General features: G+C 42.7%; 1 protein-coding gene across 6 annotated transcripts in view; it reads right to left on the reverse strand.

Annotated features, from left to right (window-relative positions):
• The window catches only part of B3GLCT (beta 3-glucosyltransferase), a 123,230-nt gene that overhangs the window by 94,898 nt on the left and 8,319 nt on the right, over positions 1-20,013 (reverse strand). For all 6 annotated transcript variants that reach the window (XR_012514448.1, XR_012514449.1, XM_074387886.1 and 3 more), the window contains exon 5: positions 13,715-13,824. Coding sequence is in view for 4 of the 6 variants with exons in the window: in XM_074387886.1 (XP_074243987.1) it covers positions 13,715-13,824 (110 nt within the window). In the remaining 2 variants the exon portion in view is untranslated. The remainder of the gene's footprint in view (positions 1-13,714; positions 13,825-20,013) is intronic.

The raw sequence follows: 20,013 nt of genomic DNA on the forward strand, positions 1-20,013 counted from the left end.
ATTCAGCAGATTTGGTTTTGAACCATTTTAGTTTTTCTGCCTGAGAGGAAATAATTCAACAATTAAACTACATGCTGCTGGTCTTTCCCTTGTCAACAGACTATTTGCCAGTATTTGTCATTTGTCCTTATCTTCTAAAACTAGAAGTACGTGAGTTTATGATCTCATTCAGTCTCATTATTCAGACCACATGCTAAATTAGAAAGTAAGAGCCAGCACACTGGTTCCGTATTAGGAAAAGGTTCTAAAAAAACTGAAACTTTAAGACTGTTTCCATTTCAACTGTATGTCTAAATTCCAACTACTATATCATTCTGAGGCACTGAACTGAGCTTTTAGAACAACACATAAATTATGGTGAAAATTAACATCTGTTTATTGTTACAATTTCTTCTGTAAGAGGTAGGCAGGTCTTATGAGGATAACAGAGATGTGTAATATGCCATTTGCAACATATATCAGACAGATTTATTAGCCTTTAGAAATCCAGTAGTCATTTATGGACCCCAGCAGATTATATGTGATGTTATAACAACATACCTTCCAGGAATCTGAGGCTATACTACAAAAAAAGAGAAGATTCCTTTGGATACCTGTCTTAATCATTAAACAGCCTTTCCTAAGAAGATAAAATATTACCTAATTATTTAGAAATTTTTATTTTTATGAACAATTTACTTTGAAATGCATCACTAAGTCAATTTTTATAGCTCATATAAATCTATTTTAACTAATAACTTGATCACGCACAAAAGGCTGTAAGGCTCAGTATTTAAGGACCTGAGTTTTGGAGCCAAAGTACTTGCCTCTGAATCCTGGCTCTATTTCTTCTGAGCCATGCAACCTGAGCAAGTTTCTTTTCCTAGTTGTGGCTCTGTCACCTTGTTCTCTCATGTGAGATGACAATAGCAATGGGGAGGAAGTGAGTTAACACATGCCAGGCACTTGGCATGTGGTAAGCATGTGACAACTATTAACATTATCATCAATTTTGCAATATTTTTTTGAGCAACTACTATGCACCAGATACTGTTCTAGGAACACAATAAACAAGCTGTGATAAGACAAGCAGAGTCCCTACCCTCTCAGATCTTATGTTCTCATTAGGGAGACAGGCAATAAGCAAGTAAATCTACAATATAATGTCAGGGATAGAGGCCATAAGGACAGAGCCACGTAAAGGAATAGACTGAACAGGACACTGTTTACCAACCAACACTGGTCTGCTACACAAGGTATCATGGCCCCACCTGTACGTCAGGAGGCAGCAAGGCAGAGAGAATAGGCTTTGGAGTCCCTCAGAACTGAGGTACAGGACTAGCTCCACTATTTGATTAATCTCGCTAAGCCTCAGTTTCCTCTCTGCAAAAAGAAAGTAACAGCAACGAATTCATAGAGTTAAATGAGCTGATGCTTCAAAACAGCATAGCATAGTGTATCAATATGAGCACTCGATAAAAGCTACAGTAACTACTATAGTTTCCAACTCTCTCTACTCCAAACCCTGGGCCTATAAACTAGATGTCTCACTAATCCCTCACACTCCACCTTTCCAAAAATGAACTCATCATCTTAGCTGAGAGTAGCTCATCCTCTTTTCTTCATCCATTCCCGAATATCCAGTGACACCCACGATGCACTGCCTCCTTCAGTGACAGTCCTCAAGCTGCCCAAGACAGGAGTCTACCAAACTCATACTACATTTCTTTAAGGCTTAGTTCAAATGCTATAACAAAGCCTTTACTGGTATTTCCATGTGGGGTCACAGCTTTCCTTGCCTATGTTCTCAGAGGGTCACGTTTGTGCTGAACCATACAGTAATTCAACCAGTGGAATGACCAGCTCCCCACTCTAGAATAAGCCTCCTGGAGGGCAGGCACCATTTCCAGCAATGGGCACTGGGCATGGCACAGTCTACAGTGACCTACACCCTAGAGAGGCCATCCTTGCTGGGTATTGCACACCACTGGCACCATGCTCATGGAGCTCCCACCTCCTCTGCACACTTGCATGTGCTGGCTTTGGAATTGGCCTCCACTGTCACCACTAGACACTACTGCCACCTCAGAGGAGGAAGCCGTAAAGCTAACTGCGTCTTGAGGTCCCCAGGTCCACACTCATCCAACATGCCATGCTGGAAGGGAGGCCCTCCTTCCCCTCAGCTCGGGAATCCTGAGCACCTGGCCTCTGCCTCCCTTAATAGGACACGCCCCAGCTCCCCCCAGACACAGAGTGTAGACTTCTCCAGGAAGCAAAGGGGTTCAAATGGTGGGCAGCCAAAGAGAGACAAATGGTCACAACACAGCCTTCCAAATAGTGTGAAGATTTCATTACTGTTGAGCAACTTGGCCTTGGGTCTCAATGTTCTATTTCCTGTGATGCATGAAGTTCTATATAAAGACACATGTATAAAAGATGTTTCTAAGAATGCTAGTTGTATATGTGAAAAAGGACAGCGTTATTTCAGTGAGAAAATGTGTATATAAAAAAAAATTCTATTTTCTCCTGGGGCATCCTGCCCAGGCCCTTGCCCAAAGTAAGTATTCAATCAATGAATGGATTGATAAACTTGCATCCAACAGCAATGTAATGAAGTCTCCAATTTAATAAATAAAAATACAATTAATGCCTATCAATTTCTAAAAATAAAATTAACTTTTAGTAAGCCATTAAGCATCTAACTACTTTCACCTCAAAAGTTTAATGATATACAGCATCAAAAAGCTGAGGCAATAAATCACACTCATGACTCTCAAAGTTAACCTTTTAATGAAGTAATTAACACAATCTCCCTGTCAATAGAAAAAAAAATCTAAAATTAGAAAACGCCAGGCCATCTTTCTCAAGCTTCTTTGCAACAATCTATGAAAGGTTCTGCTAGCTCTCCTGGCTTAACAAATGAAAATCAGGTTGTTTTTTTGTTTGTTTGTTTGTTTGTTTTTTAACTAATGAGCGAAGGGCCTAACTCTTCTCAAGAAAATAATGATTTCCAAAACTTTCTGCAAACAGCAGGAAAAAAAATAATTTGTAAGGTTGAAATTATGCCAGGTTTTAAATAAAGGGTTTATAATTTCACCAAAAAAGGCTACAAAATTAGAAGTGTCTGTTCTCTTCAATAGCTATATAGTTCAGGGTGGAGAGAGTATAGAGGTCTCTAAGCAGCTAAGTTAGCTCCATTTGGTCTAACGCGGAAAATGTAACCCAACCTCTGACGTCCCAACCTCTGCCCCTAATATGAAACCTACCCCTCTCCCCAAATATTCCTTCTACAGTGGCTTACTTCCCTGGTCCCCATCCAAAGTGATTCCCCGGCCAAGCATGACCCTGGCCTTGTGCAGTGAGGTTAAAGTTCCTACTTCAGTGTCTTCAAATGATGCCTGGATCCTTGCTTTACTAGAACCTACTAAAAGCAATGCAATTATGCTTTATCTTCTCTCCTTTACTGCTTCTAATATAATCTTATGTAAAGTTCCTTTGGAGAACAATAATGGTGTTATACAAGTGTTACTATGCTTTTGAAGCTATAGGAAAGATTATCTCAGCATCGGATCCCCTTGGTGGCTAGACCCCAGGTTCTAGAAGGGAAAAAACAAAAAGACTCTCAGTGACAGCTTTTCCATCACAGCATAAATTCAAGATACTTAATAGTATCATCTCTAGAGGCTGAGCTGTTTGGTCTCCTGTTTCATGTAATGAACAAAATATTTAATATAAGAATGTTTACACAAATATCCACCCAAGATGGAATTTTAAGTTAAAAAAACAGAAGTCAAATCATACTTGGCACAGATGCTGTGCACATAAAAGGCATTTGAACAAAATAAACTCAAGCAGCTGATTTATTAGATCATCACACTAACTCTCCTTACAGGTTTCTGCTCATCTCATCCCCACTTTGCTTTTTGTTTGCATACCCCTTTAAATAGTCAGTCTTCATCACTTCACATTACCCTTCCATCTGTGACACAGGGAGAAAAAAAATCCAGGGGGAAAAATAGCTCTTCTTCAAACTCTGTATTCTTCTAGGTGCAGGTCTGCATTTCGGAAGCCACAGTCATCAGCCCCATCCCCACTCTCACCAACCCTCCTTTCCATTCCCTGCAATGTAAAAAGATCACATTCTACTCCCGACACACACTCTACTCATCCCACAAACTGTTCCCTTACAAATTCCAGTTCCTACTTGGCATCCCAAAAGTAGACCTTCCTGGCAATTCATGCCTTTATCTTCCAGAACTATGTTCTAAACATGTCCTCCAGCTAATTTTCCCTGTCTTTCCTACCTGCTTTCACAGAAGTCTTCCTTCATTCAGGCTTCACACGCACAATTAGCACAGTGTCAGCTCATAGTTTTTACATATTACTATACAGCTTCAAACATGTATCGTCATTCTCAAGGCCCCCATGTGTTGTCTACAGATGTCTTTTTACATTCAAAAGTGCCTAATATAACCATAGATGCCCAATTAATATTTAAGTAGACATTTTTTTCTTTTGAGATGGGGTATTGCTATGTTGCCCAAGGTGGTCTTAAACTCTTAGGTTAAAACAATCCTCCCGCCTCAGCCTCCTGAGTAAGGAGGACTACAGATGTTCCTGGCCTACTGAGTAACTCCTTTAAAACACTGATTTGGTACTTGTAATTTCTGCTTTCTGATATACTCATTTATATTATGAAATAGTTACCATCTACCTTATAAAGAACAAGAATATACTTTCGAAATTACTTTCTAATCCTTTGTGCCTGAGCAACCTAGAATGGTACTCTGCACATAGACTAGAATCTGATAAAGTCAGCCGAGTTACTGATTGGAAAGAACATATAACTTTAAACTTTAGAGCCATTATAACTACATGATAAGCTTCAAAACTGGAGATGGAAATGACCACTTATAATGACCTTTATTCTAGAAAACAAGGAAACAGCTTAACTCTTCTACTGACAACTCCAGCCATGGTATTAAATAGCAGATAAGTTAGTTTAGGTTCTTTCTTGTTTTCATATTCACACTCTAATGATGAAAAATGTTTGTGTTTTTAATAAGGCTGCATTTTAGCACCTTGAGGCAAAACAGGCATAGGTAATGACCTGCCTAAGCAAAGAGAATGGCTGGAAGCAGATGCCGAATCACAGAAATCACTGAATTTTTGCACCTTAATTTCTTGGCAGACTTTGTAGTCAAGTGCAACCTGACAGAGTAATGACTAAACAGCAGCTCTAGACATCTGGTATTGTGGGAGGAATATATATTTTGAGCTATCAGATAAATATTCAAATGATAAAACTTACTGCTGACTTCTCCCTCACCAAGCAACTTTTATGAATGTTCATGGTAGGCAAATCGATGAAGAAACCAAAATTGCAACCTGCATCCTTCATAGCTGGGGTCCCAAGTGACATGAGGGTCCCAGACATCCTGTCCCTTAGAGGCATGGTGCATACCTGCCACACCAAGCTGCTGAGACACCCCTTGAAGGGTCAGCCTGCTCCCACCACAGCACTGGGACGCCCTGACTTCGGCCTCTTAGCTTTTCCCTTTCTCAGCTCTCACGGCTGAGGGAGCCATCAGTTCTTTCTTAAGAGCATGTCCATTTCCTAAAACAGCCTCCAGGGCGAGGTGGCTCACACCTGTAATCCCAGCACTTTGGGATGACAAGGTGGGTGGATCACCTCAGGTCAGGAGTTTGAGACCAGTCTGGCCAACATGGTGAAACTCCATCTCTACTAAAAATACCCAAAAAATCAGAAGGACATGGTAGTGGGTGCCTGTAATCCCAGCTATTCGGGAGGTCAAGGCAGGAGAATCGCTTGAACCCAGAAGGTGGAGGTTGCAGTGAGCCGAGATCGCACCATTGCACTCCAGCCTCGGCAACAAGAGTGAAAAACTCCATCTCAAAAAACAAAAACAAAAACAAAAACAAAAAACAGACTCCAGTTAAGTTTTAACTGAAGAGCCCACCTCCCTCTTTCAAGTGACTTTGCCTCCCTATGCTTTGTGAATTTCAGCATTTAATTCTCAGAAGTTGATCGTATTTCTCTATTTTCATGTAGTTACAGGTCAGTTATCTCATCACTACACCCCAAGTATGTCTACAGACCCTATGTTAGCTGTCAGCCATTCCTGGATTTTTTTTTTTTTTTTTTGAGATGGAGTCTCGCTCTGTTGCCCAGGCTGGAGTGCAGTGGTCACTACAACCTCCTCTGCCTCCCAGGTCCAAGCGATTCTCCTGCCTCTGCATCCCAAGTGGCTGGGATTAGAGGAGCTTGCCCACACCCACCTAAGTTTTTATTTTTTTATAGACAGAGTTTTGCCATGTTGGCCAGACTGGTCTCAAACTCCTCACCTCATGTGATCTGCCAGCCTAGGACTCCCAAGGTGCAGGCATGAACCACCACACCTGGCCCCATTCATGGATCTCTAAAGTGCTATTCACAGAATAAAGTCAACTCTTAATCATACATGTGGCATTTAAAAAAAATAAAAACTCTGTAAAAGAAAACACGATCCAGAATCAAGTGTAATTGCAAATCCTAAAATCTTTCTGGACAGTTCAACTTCCAAAAGGCTTATTAATCCAAAAATGAAATTACCTAAGCCATAACAGCTCACTCTGGATTTTGTGGGCAAATTAAAGTTTTGTCATTGACTACTTTGGTGCTCTTAGCTGGCTTCCATCCGAGGAAAGAATTTCACAACAATCAGAGACTATCTTATAATTAAAGGGAAGCTTCCTTATTGCTTCAGTCTAGACTCTACTATCACAGAAATTAAATGTTGGGGGTGAGGGGGGTGCATTGCTTAACGATATTGGTTAATTATTTGCCTTTAAATGTAAAACCAATATTGCCACCTAGTGGCAATCTAAGTCCCCTACTCAACAGGTTATCTAAACTGCAAATTGCAAATAAAGGACAATTAAATTAAGTATCAGAGTAATAAAGTTAAATAGATAAACAGAAGAAAGTACTAAAAGAGTCAAATACTTGAAAGAAATGGAGCTATTCCTAAGCTTCAAAAGCTAAGGAAAACGAATCAATGGCAATATAGTCTCTAACGCTGTGTGCGTTTGGCAATCCACTAGGTGCTATGAGGGATGCAAAGAGTAGGGAACAGTTCCCACCTCCCTCTAGAGTCTGAAGACAGAACAGATACGCTGAAGGACAAAGTACACCTTGGGGGTGCATAAGTGAATTGCCAAATGAGCATCCCAGGAAACGGGTCTACAGATGATGTCCATCACAGTGGACTGAGGTTACCTGCAACAACACAGAGTCTGTCAGAAACCCTGAAGGCACTGGTAAGTGATATAAGCCAGTCACAAAGGGACAAATACACTATTCAGAAAACAGAAAGCAGAATGGTGGTAGCCAGGGCTGGGGAAGAGAGAAATGGGGAGCTGTTCAATGGGTACAGATTAAATTTAGTTTGACAAGATGAGTAAGTTCTGGAGATCTTTCAAGTGACTTTCAAGATTACACTTAATACTGCTGAGTTGTACACTTAAAATGTAAATTTTATGTGTTTTTTATCACAATTAAAAACAAGTAACAACAGTGGTGGTTTCAGCAACAACAAAGCATGCTGAGTGGCACACATCCCGAGCTCAGGGCGCAGGGCGCAGGCCGCCATTGTGATCAGTCAGGCAGTCAGAGACCCGCTGAGGCCCCGCCGGGAAACGTCGAATTACTGATGGCGATTTGACAGGCAGGTCCTCAGGTCTCCAGCATCCCACATCGCCCCTCCTCTCCGTATCCCTTCATACAGCCCTTCAGTCTGCTCTGACTCTGCCCAGCCCCTAGCCACTGGTCTTCCCCCAGGGCACATGGCTCCCCCTGGAAGCAGCACCTTCAAGCTTCCAGCCACTACCTATGTATGTTGCTGACCCTCAAATCCACCATCTTCTGGCCAAATCTTTCTCCTGAGCACAAAACAAATATCCAGCCTCCAGCTGCTCACACCCTCACTTCAAATGTGACACCCAAAATCATGTCACCCTTTAAACCTGAGAACCTGTCCTCAGCCTCACTCAGCAGCCCCACCTCATCTGAGTCCCAGCTGGAAGCATCCCTGCCACTCTCTCCAGCCTGGGTCCACCTCCCACCATTCCGGCCCTGCAGTCCCCCTACACCACCCCCGGCCAGATCCATGGCCCTGTCCCCAGCCTAGGGCTTCTCAAACTGCTGTGGGTAAAGGGCATGCAGTAGTCTGTGACCCCCCGAGCAGCAAGCCCCACTGTGAGCAGCCAGGCCCGAAACTAGTCCCACAGCTTTAGAATGAGGTTCCTTGCCCCATCCTGATCATTCTCCCTATGGCCACCAGGGGATGGTTTTGTGTGTGTGTGTGTGTGTGTGTGTGTGTGTGTGTGTGTGTGTGGTTTTTTTTGAGACTGAGTTTCACTTTTGTTGCCCAGGCTGGAGTGCAATGGCATGACCTCAGCTCACTGTGACTTCCGCCTCCCGGGTTCAAGGGATTCTCCTGCCTCAGCCTCCCAAGTAGCTGGGATTACAAGCACCCACCACCACGCCTGGGTAATTTTTTGTATTTTAAGTAGAGACAGGGTTTCACCATTTTGGTTAGGCTGATCTCGAACTCCTGACCTCAGGTGATCCACCTGCCTCGGCCTCCCAAAGTGCTGAGATTATAGGCACGAGCCACTGTGTCTGGCTGGGATGGTTTTAAAACACAAACTTTACTGGGTCTACTCCCTAACAGCACTCCCTGGTAGTAATCCTCAACCAAGAGGAACTTTTAATTATAATAGTGACCGGGGGTCACTGCTTCAGGTATTGCCAGAGGCAAGAAATGCTAAATGCTTTGTATACCAAAAAGATACATCCCAGACTGCCAGGAGAGCCCTTGGAAAGGCCTGGCTCCACAGAGGACATATAATTCTGCATGACCATGTTCCCTCCTGACTTCCCAGGCCTGTGGCACACACTGCCACCCTCACCATCCACTGGCCCAGGACAGCATCAATGCCCACACATCTGTGCTCCACTTCTCACCTGACCACCTTACCTACTATTCTCCTTACCCAAGAAGCCCTCCTCCTCCCACCTCAGCCTCAACCTAGCTAGTGTCTAATAGGTAGGCTCAGTTCCAAGCTCAGCTCTTTCAGAAATCCCTCCTTGAATATCACACCCCCACTCCTCAGCTCCCCTGCACCACATCACGCCACATCACCACGGTAGGGGCCAAGTACACCCTTCTATCACTGCTCTTCCACCTTGCTTGAAAACTGCCTGCTGATGGCCTTTCTCCACTCTGGGACTGTGCATTCTTCAAGTACAAAGACTCTCTTGTTGATCTTTGCATCCCCAGTACTTTGCCCATAGTATGTCTTCAAATATCAAAAGAATGAATGAGAGGTTCATAGATAAATTCTGCAGACTAGGTGAGTCCTTGATATAGAAACAAAATCATGACTTTGGCAGAGACATCGATTTGTCCCCCAGTATCCATGCTCCCTTCTCCCTTCTAAAGATCAGAACCCCTTGAGTTCTGGCTGAACCCAGGGCCACCCAACCAGGCATCACCCTTCCCAGCCCAGGTGTACCCACATGATATGCCCTAGACACAGGTACATAAAGGAACACAACATATACAATTTCAAGGTATAAGATCCTTAAAAGGAAGCAGCTTGGCCTCCACACGCTGGAATGCAGAATGTAGGTCAGCTTCAACCAGGCAGGGCAAGACATTTCATATAAGTCAAAGGACAGAGGAACCCAGAGCAGAGCCTCCTCTCCAGGCCCCTACTGACTAGACTGTTGGGTGGAGAGAAGCACATCTTCCATCTCCTTTTTTTTTTTTAAAGTTTTGTTTCAATACTGAAAGATTTCCATCTTCTTTAAGTCACTGTTACGTTGTGTTAAAGTAGTCAAGTGAATCTTCTGGTTCTTTTTCATACTATCTCCAAAAGATTTAATTCATCTTGAGATCATATTTTTCTAGCACCAGCTCACACCTAATTTTTTTTTAACTCTTTGTCCTAAACCCTGTGACTTCACTAAGAGAAGTAAACAGCTATTTTATTTTTAAGAGGGAGGTTGGCCGTTATCCATTTAAGAGTTAACAGAAATAAAATACGTAACTTACTTAAATTTTCATTTTCATTTGACAAATTTTTAGAGCCAATTCAATTGCCATATGCTGAATACCTACTATGTTCAAGGTGCTATGGAAGGATCAAAAGAAGTGTCTGCCTCCAAAGAACTTGTGATTTAATACAACGTGTGTATGCATGCGTACGTACAGCCGAAGGTCCATACTGTATGTAAGAGAAATACAAGGAAACTTCTATTACAACAGAGAAGAAAGTAACTCTGGGAAAGAAAGTATCATGATTTTCAAGGATTCAGTGCTTGGTTTTGAAGAATTAAAAACTCATAAGACACAGTCTATTCTCCGCTCTCAAAATTTGTAAAAGAGACAGGTAAATAATAAACAATGAAAAGTATATAATAGAAGTTTGTACAAGATACAGAAGTGGTACCAAAAAAGGAAGTAGCTTAGCACTGTGGGTCAAGATGGTGCACAGAAAACCTTCGTGGGGAATACACGAGCTTGACAAGAAGACAGGATCTACAATACACAAAGCCACAGGGACTGAGCGTGGGATATAGTCTGAATCTGCGTCCCCACCCAAGTCTCATGTGGAATTGTAATCCCCAACGTTGGAAGTGGGGCCCGGTGGGAGGTGACTGGATCATGGGGGCAGTTTCTCGTAGTTTCACATCATCTCCTTTGGTGTTGCTGTGAGGAAAGTTGAGTTACCGAAAGATGTGGCTGCTTAAGTGTGTAGCACCTCCCTGCTCTCTCTCTCCCTCCTCCTCCGGCCACGTGAGATGTGCCTGCTTCCCGTTCACCTTCTGCCGTGATTGAAAGTTTTCTGAGGCCTCTCCAGAAGCTGCCACGCTTCCTGTACAGCCAATGGAACCATGATCCAATTATACCTCTTTTCTTTATAAATGACCCAGTCCCCGGTGTTTCTTTAGAGCAATGCAAAGCTGGACTAATATGGCAAGTGGTCCTAGAACCATAAAAAGTTTGAAGTTACTGGCAAATAGAGGACAAGGGGGTGAGCGGCAGACGATGAAGCTGGGATCCAGAGACAGGAACTTCAGTTAATAGGCTCCTTCAGTTACTAGGCTCTGGTGCAACCGCCCTGGCACAAGGGAACAAGCAATGGGGGTTCCTTCTGCTCTGCTAGATCCACACCTGCTCAGCTGCCTACCACTTTGCCTCAACCCTGACAAACACCAAAGAGAAGCTACAACACACATTCTCCATTCCTAAATATCACTGCCAAGTTCAGCTTACACGGGAACCTCTAACTATCCTCCCCAGAGCCTAGAGTCAGTTTTAAGTGTCCAGTGCTCTTGCACCTGGGCTCTATCCTTTGCAAAACCCCAGCGCCTCTCAAAAAAGCAGGCGTACCCAGCCCCCAGCAGCACCCTCTCAACTCTCATTTTTTCCTAAGAGAAAGAAGGAGGAACACTTCATAATTCTATTGCTTCCCACCAAAAGGTATCCACATGCCTTATCCCCACTGTAAACCAAGTCCCAGGAACCTTGCCCTGCTCGAAGGTGCTCTGAAAACTACTCTTCCTAGAAGAATAAAAGGGGAAAGGCAGGTAGAGAGCCAGCAATGAATATCCATTTACACAGAAATAAAATTGGCCAAAAATAAGATAAAATAAGAGTAGATGAACAGTAGAGGAAGTACAGAGGCATATTCAATTCATTAGGCTTGCCTGGCAAAGGGTGTCGCTATCCATATCAATGGCAAGGACTATTGGTATGGATTAAATGGGGAAGACACGTAGTCTAAAAAACACAAACCTGTCTCTGCAAGATGGAAGGTACTGCTGGGAACAGGGGCACGTGCAGGTGACATAGGGAAAAGCATGCTCCTAATTCATATGAGTAAGCGATGATGCCTAACTGTGCTTCTGATGTCATCACTGATCACATAACTTCGGGTAATTGCCAAGGTGTAACTAAGCAAAATTCAGTTAGAGCTTCCCTGGACCCACCTGAGGGAAGGATTTTCTGGGCTCCTGGCTGCTCCTCCTCCCTGCAGCAGCCTGCACTTGGCCACCCCACTACCACCTCCAGCAGAGCAGATGGAGGAAGCCAGCCAGCCAAGGTGCTGCATGTCTGGCTCGCTAATAAAATCCGGGAAGGTTTAGTAGAAGAAAATCTCCAAAAGTTAGGTTTCCAGAAAAAAGAACAATTTTTAACTTATTAAGCTGCTCCTATCTCTGACTACTGAAAGCCAGTCTATCTATAGCATGTATTTCTTTCCTCTCCCTTGAGAAAGTATGATGGTTCAAGTACAGCAACCCAGAGAACCTGGCCTTGCAGGGACGCAGGACTGTTTGATACAGTTTATACACAAAGCATTTAAAGATTAAACACAATAAACCTTATTCCAAGCAGTTCCTTGCCTTGAATACTGTAAAGGCTGTTTATGTTTCCACTAACATTTCTGACCCTTTATTTTCCAGTATGCATGAAGAGAAAGAAAGCAGCGATCTGTCATGCACATAGGTTTCTTGTCAAAGAGTTCTTTCCTGGGGGAACAAAGGGATGGCACTTACCTACAGGCAAGCACTTTGGTCTTGAAGGCCATCAGGACATGGTACAGGGGTCTTGATGGACTGACTTAGCTAAAGGAGGAAACCACCTATAGGGCAGCACAAGGTAGATCCTCCCTCACCCCAAACCTACAGCATTATTCAGAGCAGCTTTAGAGTTTGTTCACGCCTATTTTAAATGTTATTAAGATGTACCTGCATACATAGATTTTTCTCTACATAATCCTTCTGGAATATTACATTACAAATCAAATCAAAAGTTAAATTAATGACATCCAATTAAAAAAGTAGATTAAGAGACTCATAGAGGAAGCACTGCACTAAGATTAATGAAAATGTTATTCCAACATGAAAATTGCCTTAGAACTTGTTACCAAAATTTTGAACATTAATTATCTCTATTTTAAGCCTTGCCTTTACAAAGTTATTTCTTCTACTTCCTTTTATCATACTTCGTGACAAATCCACAGTTGCCCCACACAATTATACAGTTCTCTTAAATTTACATATATATGTGTGTGTGTGTATATATATATACGTATATATATATATGCATATATATACACACACACATACACACACACACACACACAAATTTAGAATATGATACTTAGCACACTAGAAATTAACCAAAACATTTTCTTTTTCTTTTCTTTTTTTTTTTTTTGAGACAGAGTCCCTCTCTGCCACCCAGGCTGGAGTGCAGTGGTGTGATCTTGGTTCACTGCAACCTCTGCGTCCTGGGTTCAAGCAATTCTCCTGTCTCAGTCTCCCGAGTAGCTGGGATTACAGGCATGCAATTTTTGTATTTTTGGTAGAGATGGGGTTTTCCCATGTTGGCCAGGCTGGTCTCGAATGCCTGACCTCAACTGATTCACCCACGTCAGCCTCCCAGTGTTGGACTTACAGGCATGAACCACCATGCCCAGCTGACCAAAACATTTTCAACAACAAATACTCAATATTAAATAAGCAAAATGAGTCAGAAGAGCTATACTCATCTAACTAAAAACTGATTCTCTACAGATCCAGTGTTTTGGAAAACATAAAGGTAATCAAGAAATACATAACTGGCAAAACGCCCCCCCACACCAAGCCATCTCTACGTACCTGTGTGAGATCTGCAGCCTGTTTCAAGATGCTTTTTTTTAATTGCTCTGCTCTCTTTGCATGAAAAGAATTACTTTGACTCTGGATGACAAATATAATTTCTTTTAAGTCTAGAACAAAAAGAAATAGTTTTCAGGTATTTCTTTTTATAGAATTATTAAAATAAACTTGAAAACAAGTGAAAAAAAATAGCTACAGGGCAAGCCTTCAGGCAATAAACTCTTAAAGGGAAAAAAAATCAATTCATATGTAATTCTAGAGACAAAATTTTCTCTTTTTAAACTGTTTCCAAAACTCCCTTCGCAGAAGTTAGCAAGTAAATAAGCTGACTGTACCAGACCCCGTCTACGGTACCAAACTGTGAATGCATGCTCCTGCATCTGTAAGAATGACTGTAAATGTGCGAAAACATCTAGAATGATAATCTTCCCAGTAGCTGAAAATCTAATGTTTACAAATAGCTTTTTAACAATTCCCACATAACCCTACACTGCGCTACTACCTGTTATGAGTTGAATCATGTCCTCCAAAATTTGTATTTTTTAAGTCCTACCCCCTGACACTTCAGAATGTGACTTCATTTAGAATTGGGTCTTCACAGAGGTAATCCAGTTAAAGGGAGGTCATCAGGGTGAACCTTAATCCACCATAACCAGTATCCCTAAAAAAGGGGAAATTTGGATGCATAACCAACACACATAGAAGGAAGACGATACGAAGAGACACGTAGAGAAGATGGCCAGCCACAAGCCAAGGAGAGAGGCCTGGAACACATCCTTCCCTTCCCAGCTCTCAGAAGGAACCAACTCTGCCCACACCTTGATCTCAGACTTCTAGCCTCCAGAACTGTGAGACTAAACATTTCTGCTGCTTGTACTAAGCCATATTTTGTGGTACTTTGTTATGCAGTCCTAGCTCACTACTACACTACTTCAAGAATGTTCTGAATGGCTCTTTCAGGTGAAACTCAACAGTAACTGCACATCTCTCATGAATTCACAGGGTTTGTGAATAAATGACTCAATAATCCCTACCCTACCTCATAAGGCACCTAGCCAGGATTTGGCGTTATCTCCAGGAAACCAGCCACAATTCCTCAGCAACAGGGCTTTAGTGCAAAGTGTTGCATAAAGCCCATCTACAACACCCCACGCTGGCAGTATTCGCCAGCCTGCTAGAGATGCACCTGAAGGCAGCCAGCTTTTTACAACGGTGAGCAGGGAGAAAACTCAAGTATGTCCTGCCCACAAAGACCACAGAGGGTTTGCCAATGGAGGTGGCAGGGCTGCACCCCAGAGAAACATGTTAGGCCTCCCCAGGTTCTGAGCCTGTAACAAAGAAATCGATAAAAGAGTGATTTTGTCAGCATCCTGCCACCAGACAGGGATGTTGGCAGAAGGGAGGTGCCACATAAATTGTAGCCTTCAGCCAGATTGTCAGCAAAGCCATGTGGGGACCCTTCCCCGACCATGGATGTTTCCCTTTAACACCTCAGCTCAGAGACCCTAATTTGATTTTAATTGTATTCCATGATATTTGATTGTTCTTACGTTCTATTCTATAACTCAGTTCACTTATTCACTCGCTCAAATATTCACACGACATATAGCTCCACAGTGAGCCATCTAGAGCCTAAAAATAATCTAAAATGCTCTTTGGTTAAAAATCAATAAAATATGTGAATGGAAGTGCTGAACAACCTACTGAATCTGACCTAATTTCTTTTATTTAGGAGTTTATATAAATAGGAACGTTCCATATATCTGTCTCTGTTTTAAACCAGCTTCTCAGCTTTATATGTTGGACTCATAGATTAGACTTAAATGGGTCTCTTCAGTTTCAACTGAATTGTTATCTTGGATCTACTACATTTGAAGCAAAATAAACGACACATCTAAAGAGGAGTTATAAAGACTTCTTTTTGTTAAGAATGGAGTAAATAAGCCTCAGAGTATAATTTTTGTAAAATTTAATAAACAAGATTTTAATGACCCAGAAATTCCACTCTTAATAATCATCCTTGAGAAACTCAGATGAGTGCACAAGGATATATAACAAAAGTATTCACAGTGGCACTGTGTAAAAGAAACAAATTGGAAGCAATGAAAATAACCACTAGCAAGATATATTAACAGGAATACTATACAGCAATAAAAATTAACCAGTACTACATGTATCAATCCAGATGGATATGGTAGACAAATCTATATGGTAGATAAATATAGATAAATCTATGATAGATAAAACTATACGGTCTACCATATAGTTATAATGCTGAAAAAAGCAAGTTGCAAAAGAATAACTATATAAATCATTACTTTGCAACAATATAAACATAAGTATATTAAAATGTATATATATCATACATATACACACATAGCATGTGAAGGTATAAAAGATTACATGAGTATGTTAAATACCAAATCAGGATAATGGTTAAAAGGTTTCAGCTGGGTTAATGGTGCTTAATTTCTTAATCTAGGTGATGTTTTATTTCTAAATCTAATGAACATATAATACATAAATGTTCATTATTCTCTTTATAACTTTTTGTATGTTCAAATCACTTCATAATAAATATTTTAAAGAGCAGATTTCTCTATCAAAAGGTTAATCCTGGCTGGGCATCGTGGCATGCACCTGAAGTCTCAGCTACTTAGGAAGCTGAAGCAGGAGGATTGTTTGAGGCCAGGAGTTTGAGGTCAGCCTAAGCAACATAACAAGACTCCATCTTAAAAAAAAAAAAAAAAAAAAAAAAAAAAGCTTAATCCTGCATTCACCACTCATCACAGTAACCAACTCCTGCCACTTCTTCTACCACATCAGCAAAGCTCCCACTATCTTCTCACAAAGACAACAGCACTTCCATGCAGGAAAGAGGATCTGCAAGATTAAAAAGCAAGACCAGGTGCCGTGGCTCATAACTGTTATCCCAGCACTTTGGGAGGCTGAGGCAGGTGGATCACCTGAGGTCAGGAGTTCAAGACCAGCCTGACCAACATGGAGAATTCCCTTCTCTACTAAAAATACAAAATTAGCCAGGCGTGGTGGTGCATGCCTGTAATTCCAGCTACTCAGGAGGCTGAGGCAGGAGAATTGCTTGAACCTGGGAGTCAGAGGTCGCAGTGAGCTGCTGCACTCCAGCCTAGGCAACAAAAGGGAAACTTCAACTCAAAAAAAAAAAAAGCAAATTCTTCCCATATATACCTGGGTCATGTCCTGCGAGTTGCATCTGTGCTCTTTAACAAAGCTACTAAGCAATCGTGCTGGCCCCTCCCTTTTTCCTATATTTCAATCATGCATGCTTCATTCATTGATTCAGCAAACATCTTTTGAGTACCTACTAAGTGTAGGGCTCTGAGATACAAGGATGAGTGAGCGCCGGGCGCAGTGGCTCATGCCTGTAATCCCAGCACTTTAGGAGGCCGAGGCGGGTGGATCATGAGGTCAAGAGATCGAGACCATCCTGGTCAACAAGGTGAAACCCCATCTCTACTAAAAATACAAAAATTAGCTGGGCATGGTGGTGCGTGCCTGTAGTCCCAGCTACTTGGGAGGCTGAGGCAGGAGAATTGCTTGAACCCAGGAGGCGGAGGTTGTGGTGAGATGAGATCGCGCCATTGCACTCCAGCCTGGATAACAAGAGCAAAACTCCGTCTCAAAAAAAAAAAAAAAAAAAATAAGGATGAGTGAGCCCAGTTGCAGCACTGGAGTGTCTGAGCCTCGTTCAGAGACAGGCCATTATAACACAAAGCAGTAAGTGGAAAGCCAGAGCTAACTAAGCACAGGGCACAGAAATTCATCTGAGTTTCTCTAGGATGATTAATAAGACTGGAATTTCTGGGTCACTGGGAAGGTGCATCTTCTTTATTAAATTCACAAAAATTATTCTCTGAGGCTTATTTACTCCATTCCAGATGATAGGGGCCAAGTGCAAGGAGAGCTTCCCAGAGGAGGTATTTCCTGAGTTTCCTTTAAAAAGCAGCAGACACAGGCAGAGAGAGTAGCAGATCAGTGGGGTTATCACAGAGTCCACAGCCTGCAGTATCTCCCCAGCATCGGTGAGTGAATGACCATGTTTGTCAGGCATTTCTGAGAAAAGAAGCGGGGCAGGGTACAGCAGGTGATACAAGTTAGAAAGGGAAGCAGATTCGTCAAATCAAAAATCATGAGGGATTTACATACCACGCTGAGAAGCTTGGGCTCTAGATTAATCACTTTCAAATGGGGGAAGGGCCTCAGGAGCCAAGTGGGGTCCCAGGCAGTGGGGCCTTCCCAAAGGAGGTAAGGTGGACACTATCCTGAAGATGGAGGAAAAAGAGGGTGGGAAGACCCTCCCCACAGAAGGAGCAGTGAAGGTTTGGGACGGAACATTAAATTTAGGGCCTGGAAAATACTAACAGTTAAGTATGGCCAAGGAATAGGATGCATGGGGGGGATTATCGAGGACAAGTCTAAAGGGGAAGGGGGCTCCTGTAACCCTAATCATAATGAATGCCGGAAGATCACTGACATGCTAGTCAGCCCCAACCCATTCCAGAAAAAAACCAGGTTAGTGTAGGTAGTACAATTCGGTGCCGCCAACAGCTTATGTGTTTAAATTCTTGCTGTTCTGACATACAGGCTAAGCCATCCCTTCCCTGAATCACATGCCGGCTGAGTCCAGATCCCAGAGCTTATCTCGCTAGCTGTTTTCTCTGTGTATGCCATCCAACCACCTAACTCTTAAGCTCCTGCTGCCCAGTCGACAGAGCTAAATAAGACAATTCCTCCACTGCAATTTGCCTTCAGCAAACACTGTCACAACTCAAGATGGATCGTCATTGTTTCTCCACCAGGAATGGGCAATAAATGGGCCGCACACTAAGTGCCTGACAATAATAATCAGAGTGACAGGCTAGAAGGGGAAGATAAAGAAATTAGCCAAGGATACCTAAAGGGCCAATGCAATGCCAAAGCCAATGGTGAGTTGCAGAGAGTGCTCAGGAAAGGTGGCAGGACCAAAAGATAGAAAACGGATGCTGATGAGCAATGGTTCTCTGAAAGCAGAAGAAACCAAACGCTCCGTAGGTCTTCAGTTGCTCAGCACCTACCACTGCATAGCACTGAACTAAGCGCTTATCCTCCTGGTCAGAAATTACCTAGAAAAATGGGTTTCATCATGCTTGTGTTTTTCTCATGAGAAACCAATATGGTTTTCTTCTGATAAAAGGTGAGTAACAAGCCACCTTATGATTTAAAGCTGAAGAATAAAGATGCATGCACACACACACACACACATGCGTGCACACATACACATGCATGCACGCACACACATGCGTGCGCGCACATGTGTGCACACACATGCACAAAGCACCACTCCAATGTTTACTTGGTGAGAATAATCATACACTAGTGAATCTATCAACTAGGCAGCAAGCTGAAGGAGAAACAGCAGCCTGTGCGTGGAGGCTATTTCCCAGCTCTGACTGTGCGTGAGCCATGCTCTTGGTGCCTCACTCTACCCGTCACTGCAACTGCACAGGCAACTTTAGTAGCCTCTTGCTCCTGTGGGCTCACACAAAGACTGTGACAAAGAAGCCCCCTGGGCCTTTTTCAGATGAACTGATGCCAAGTTAGGTATCACTCGACTTGCCATGTGCAAGTGCAAGAATATACATTCACTTGTCCAAGGTAACTCCCCCTTCCTAGTTTCAAACCCATGTTCCAGACGTGTATCATTAATTCATTTAAAACCAGAGACTCATCTGTTTCCATAAACCACAAATAAATGCTCAAAGCCACCAGAGTTGGTAGCAGAGAAAAACATCTCCACATTTTAGGAAAGGTGTGGCTAAACTATACAGGGTGTTGTAATATAGAGAAGAAAAAGCAACAAATTGACACAGCTCCTTAAATACAGTTGCTCTCAGACCCCGCAGACCCCAACACACTCCCCTGTGGGCCTTAGATGTGGCTCCCCAAGACAGGTCATGCTCCCCCTTCCACCCAGGGCAAAGGTGGAGGCTCTCCTTACTTCTGCAGCCCTCAGAATCCAGGCCTAGGAAGGGAAGGTCTAGAAGGGCCTTTATCCTTTTCCCTCTTATCTAGAGCTCGCTTTCTGGGTATCCACGGAAAACAATAGAAAGGAAGCAAGAAGAGTTTATTGTTCTCCTTCTTGTTTCCTGGAACCCAGGCTGATCCACAATGAAACCAGAGGTGAGCCAACCACCCGTGTCTGTAAGGAGACTTTTCCAACGGGCCACATACCCCCTGACACCACACGCCTCCTGTGGAGGTCCCACTGCTTCTGGTGTCCA

This window comes from Saimiri boliviensis, chromosome 16, assembly GCF_048565385.1.
Source record: "Saimiri boliviensis isolate mSaiBol1 chromosome 16, mSaiBol1.pri, whole genome shotgun sequence".
NCBI classification, from domain to species: domain Eukaryota; kingdom Metazoa; phylum Chordata; class Mammalia; order Primates; family Cebidae; genus Saimiri; species Saimiri boliviensis.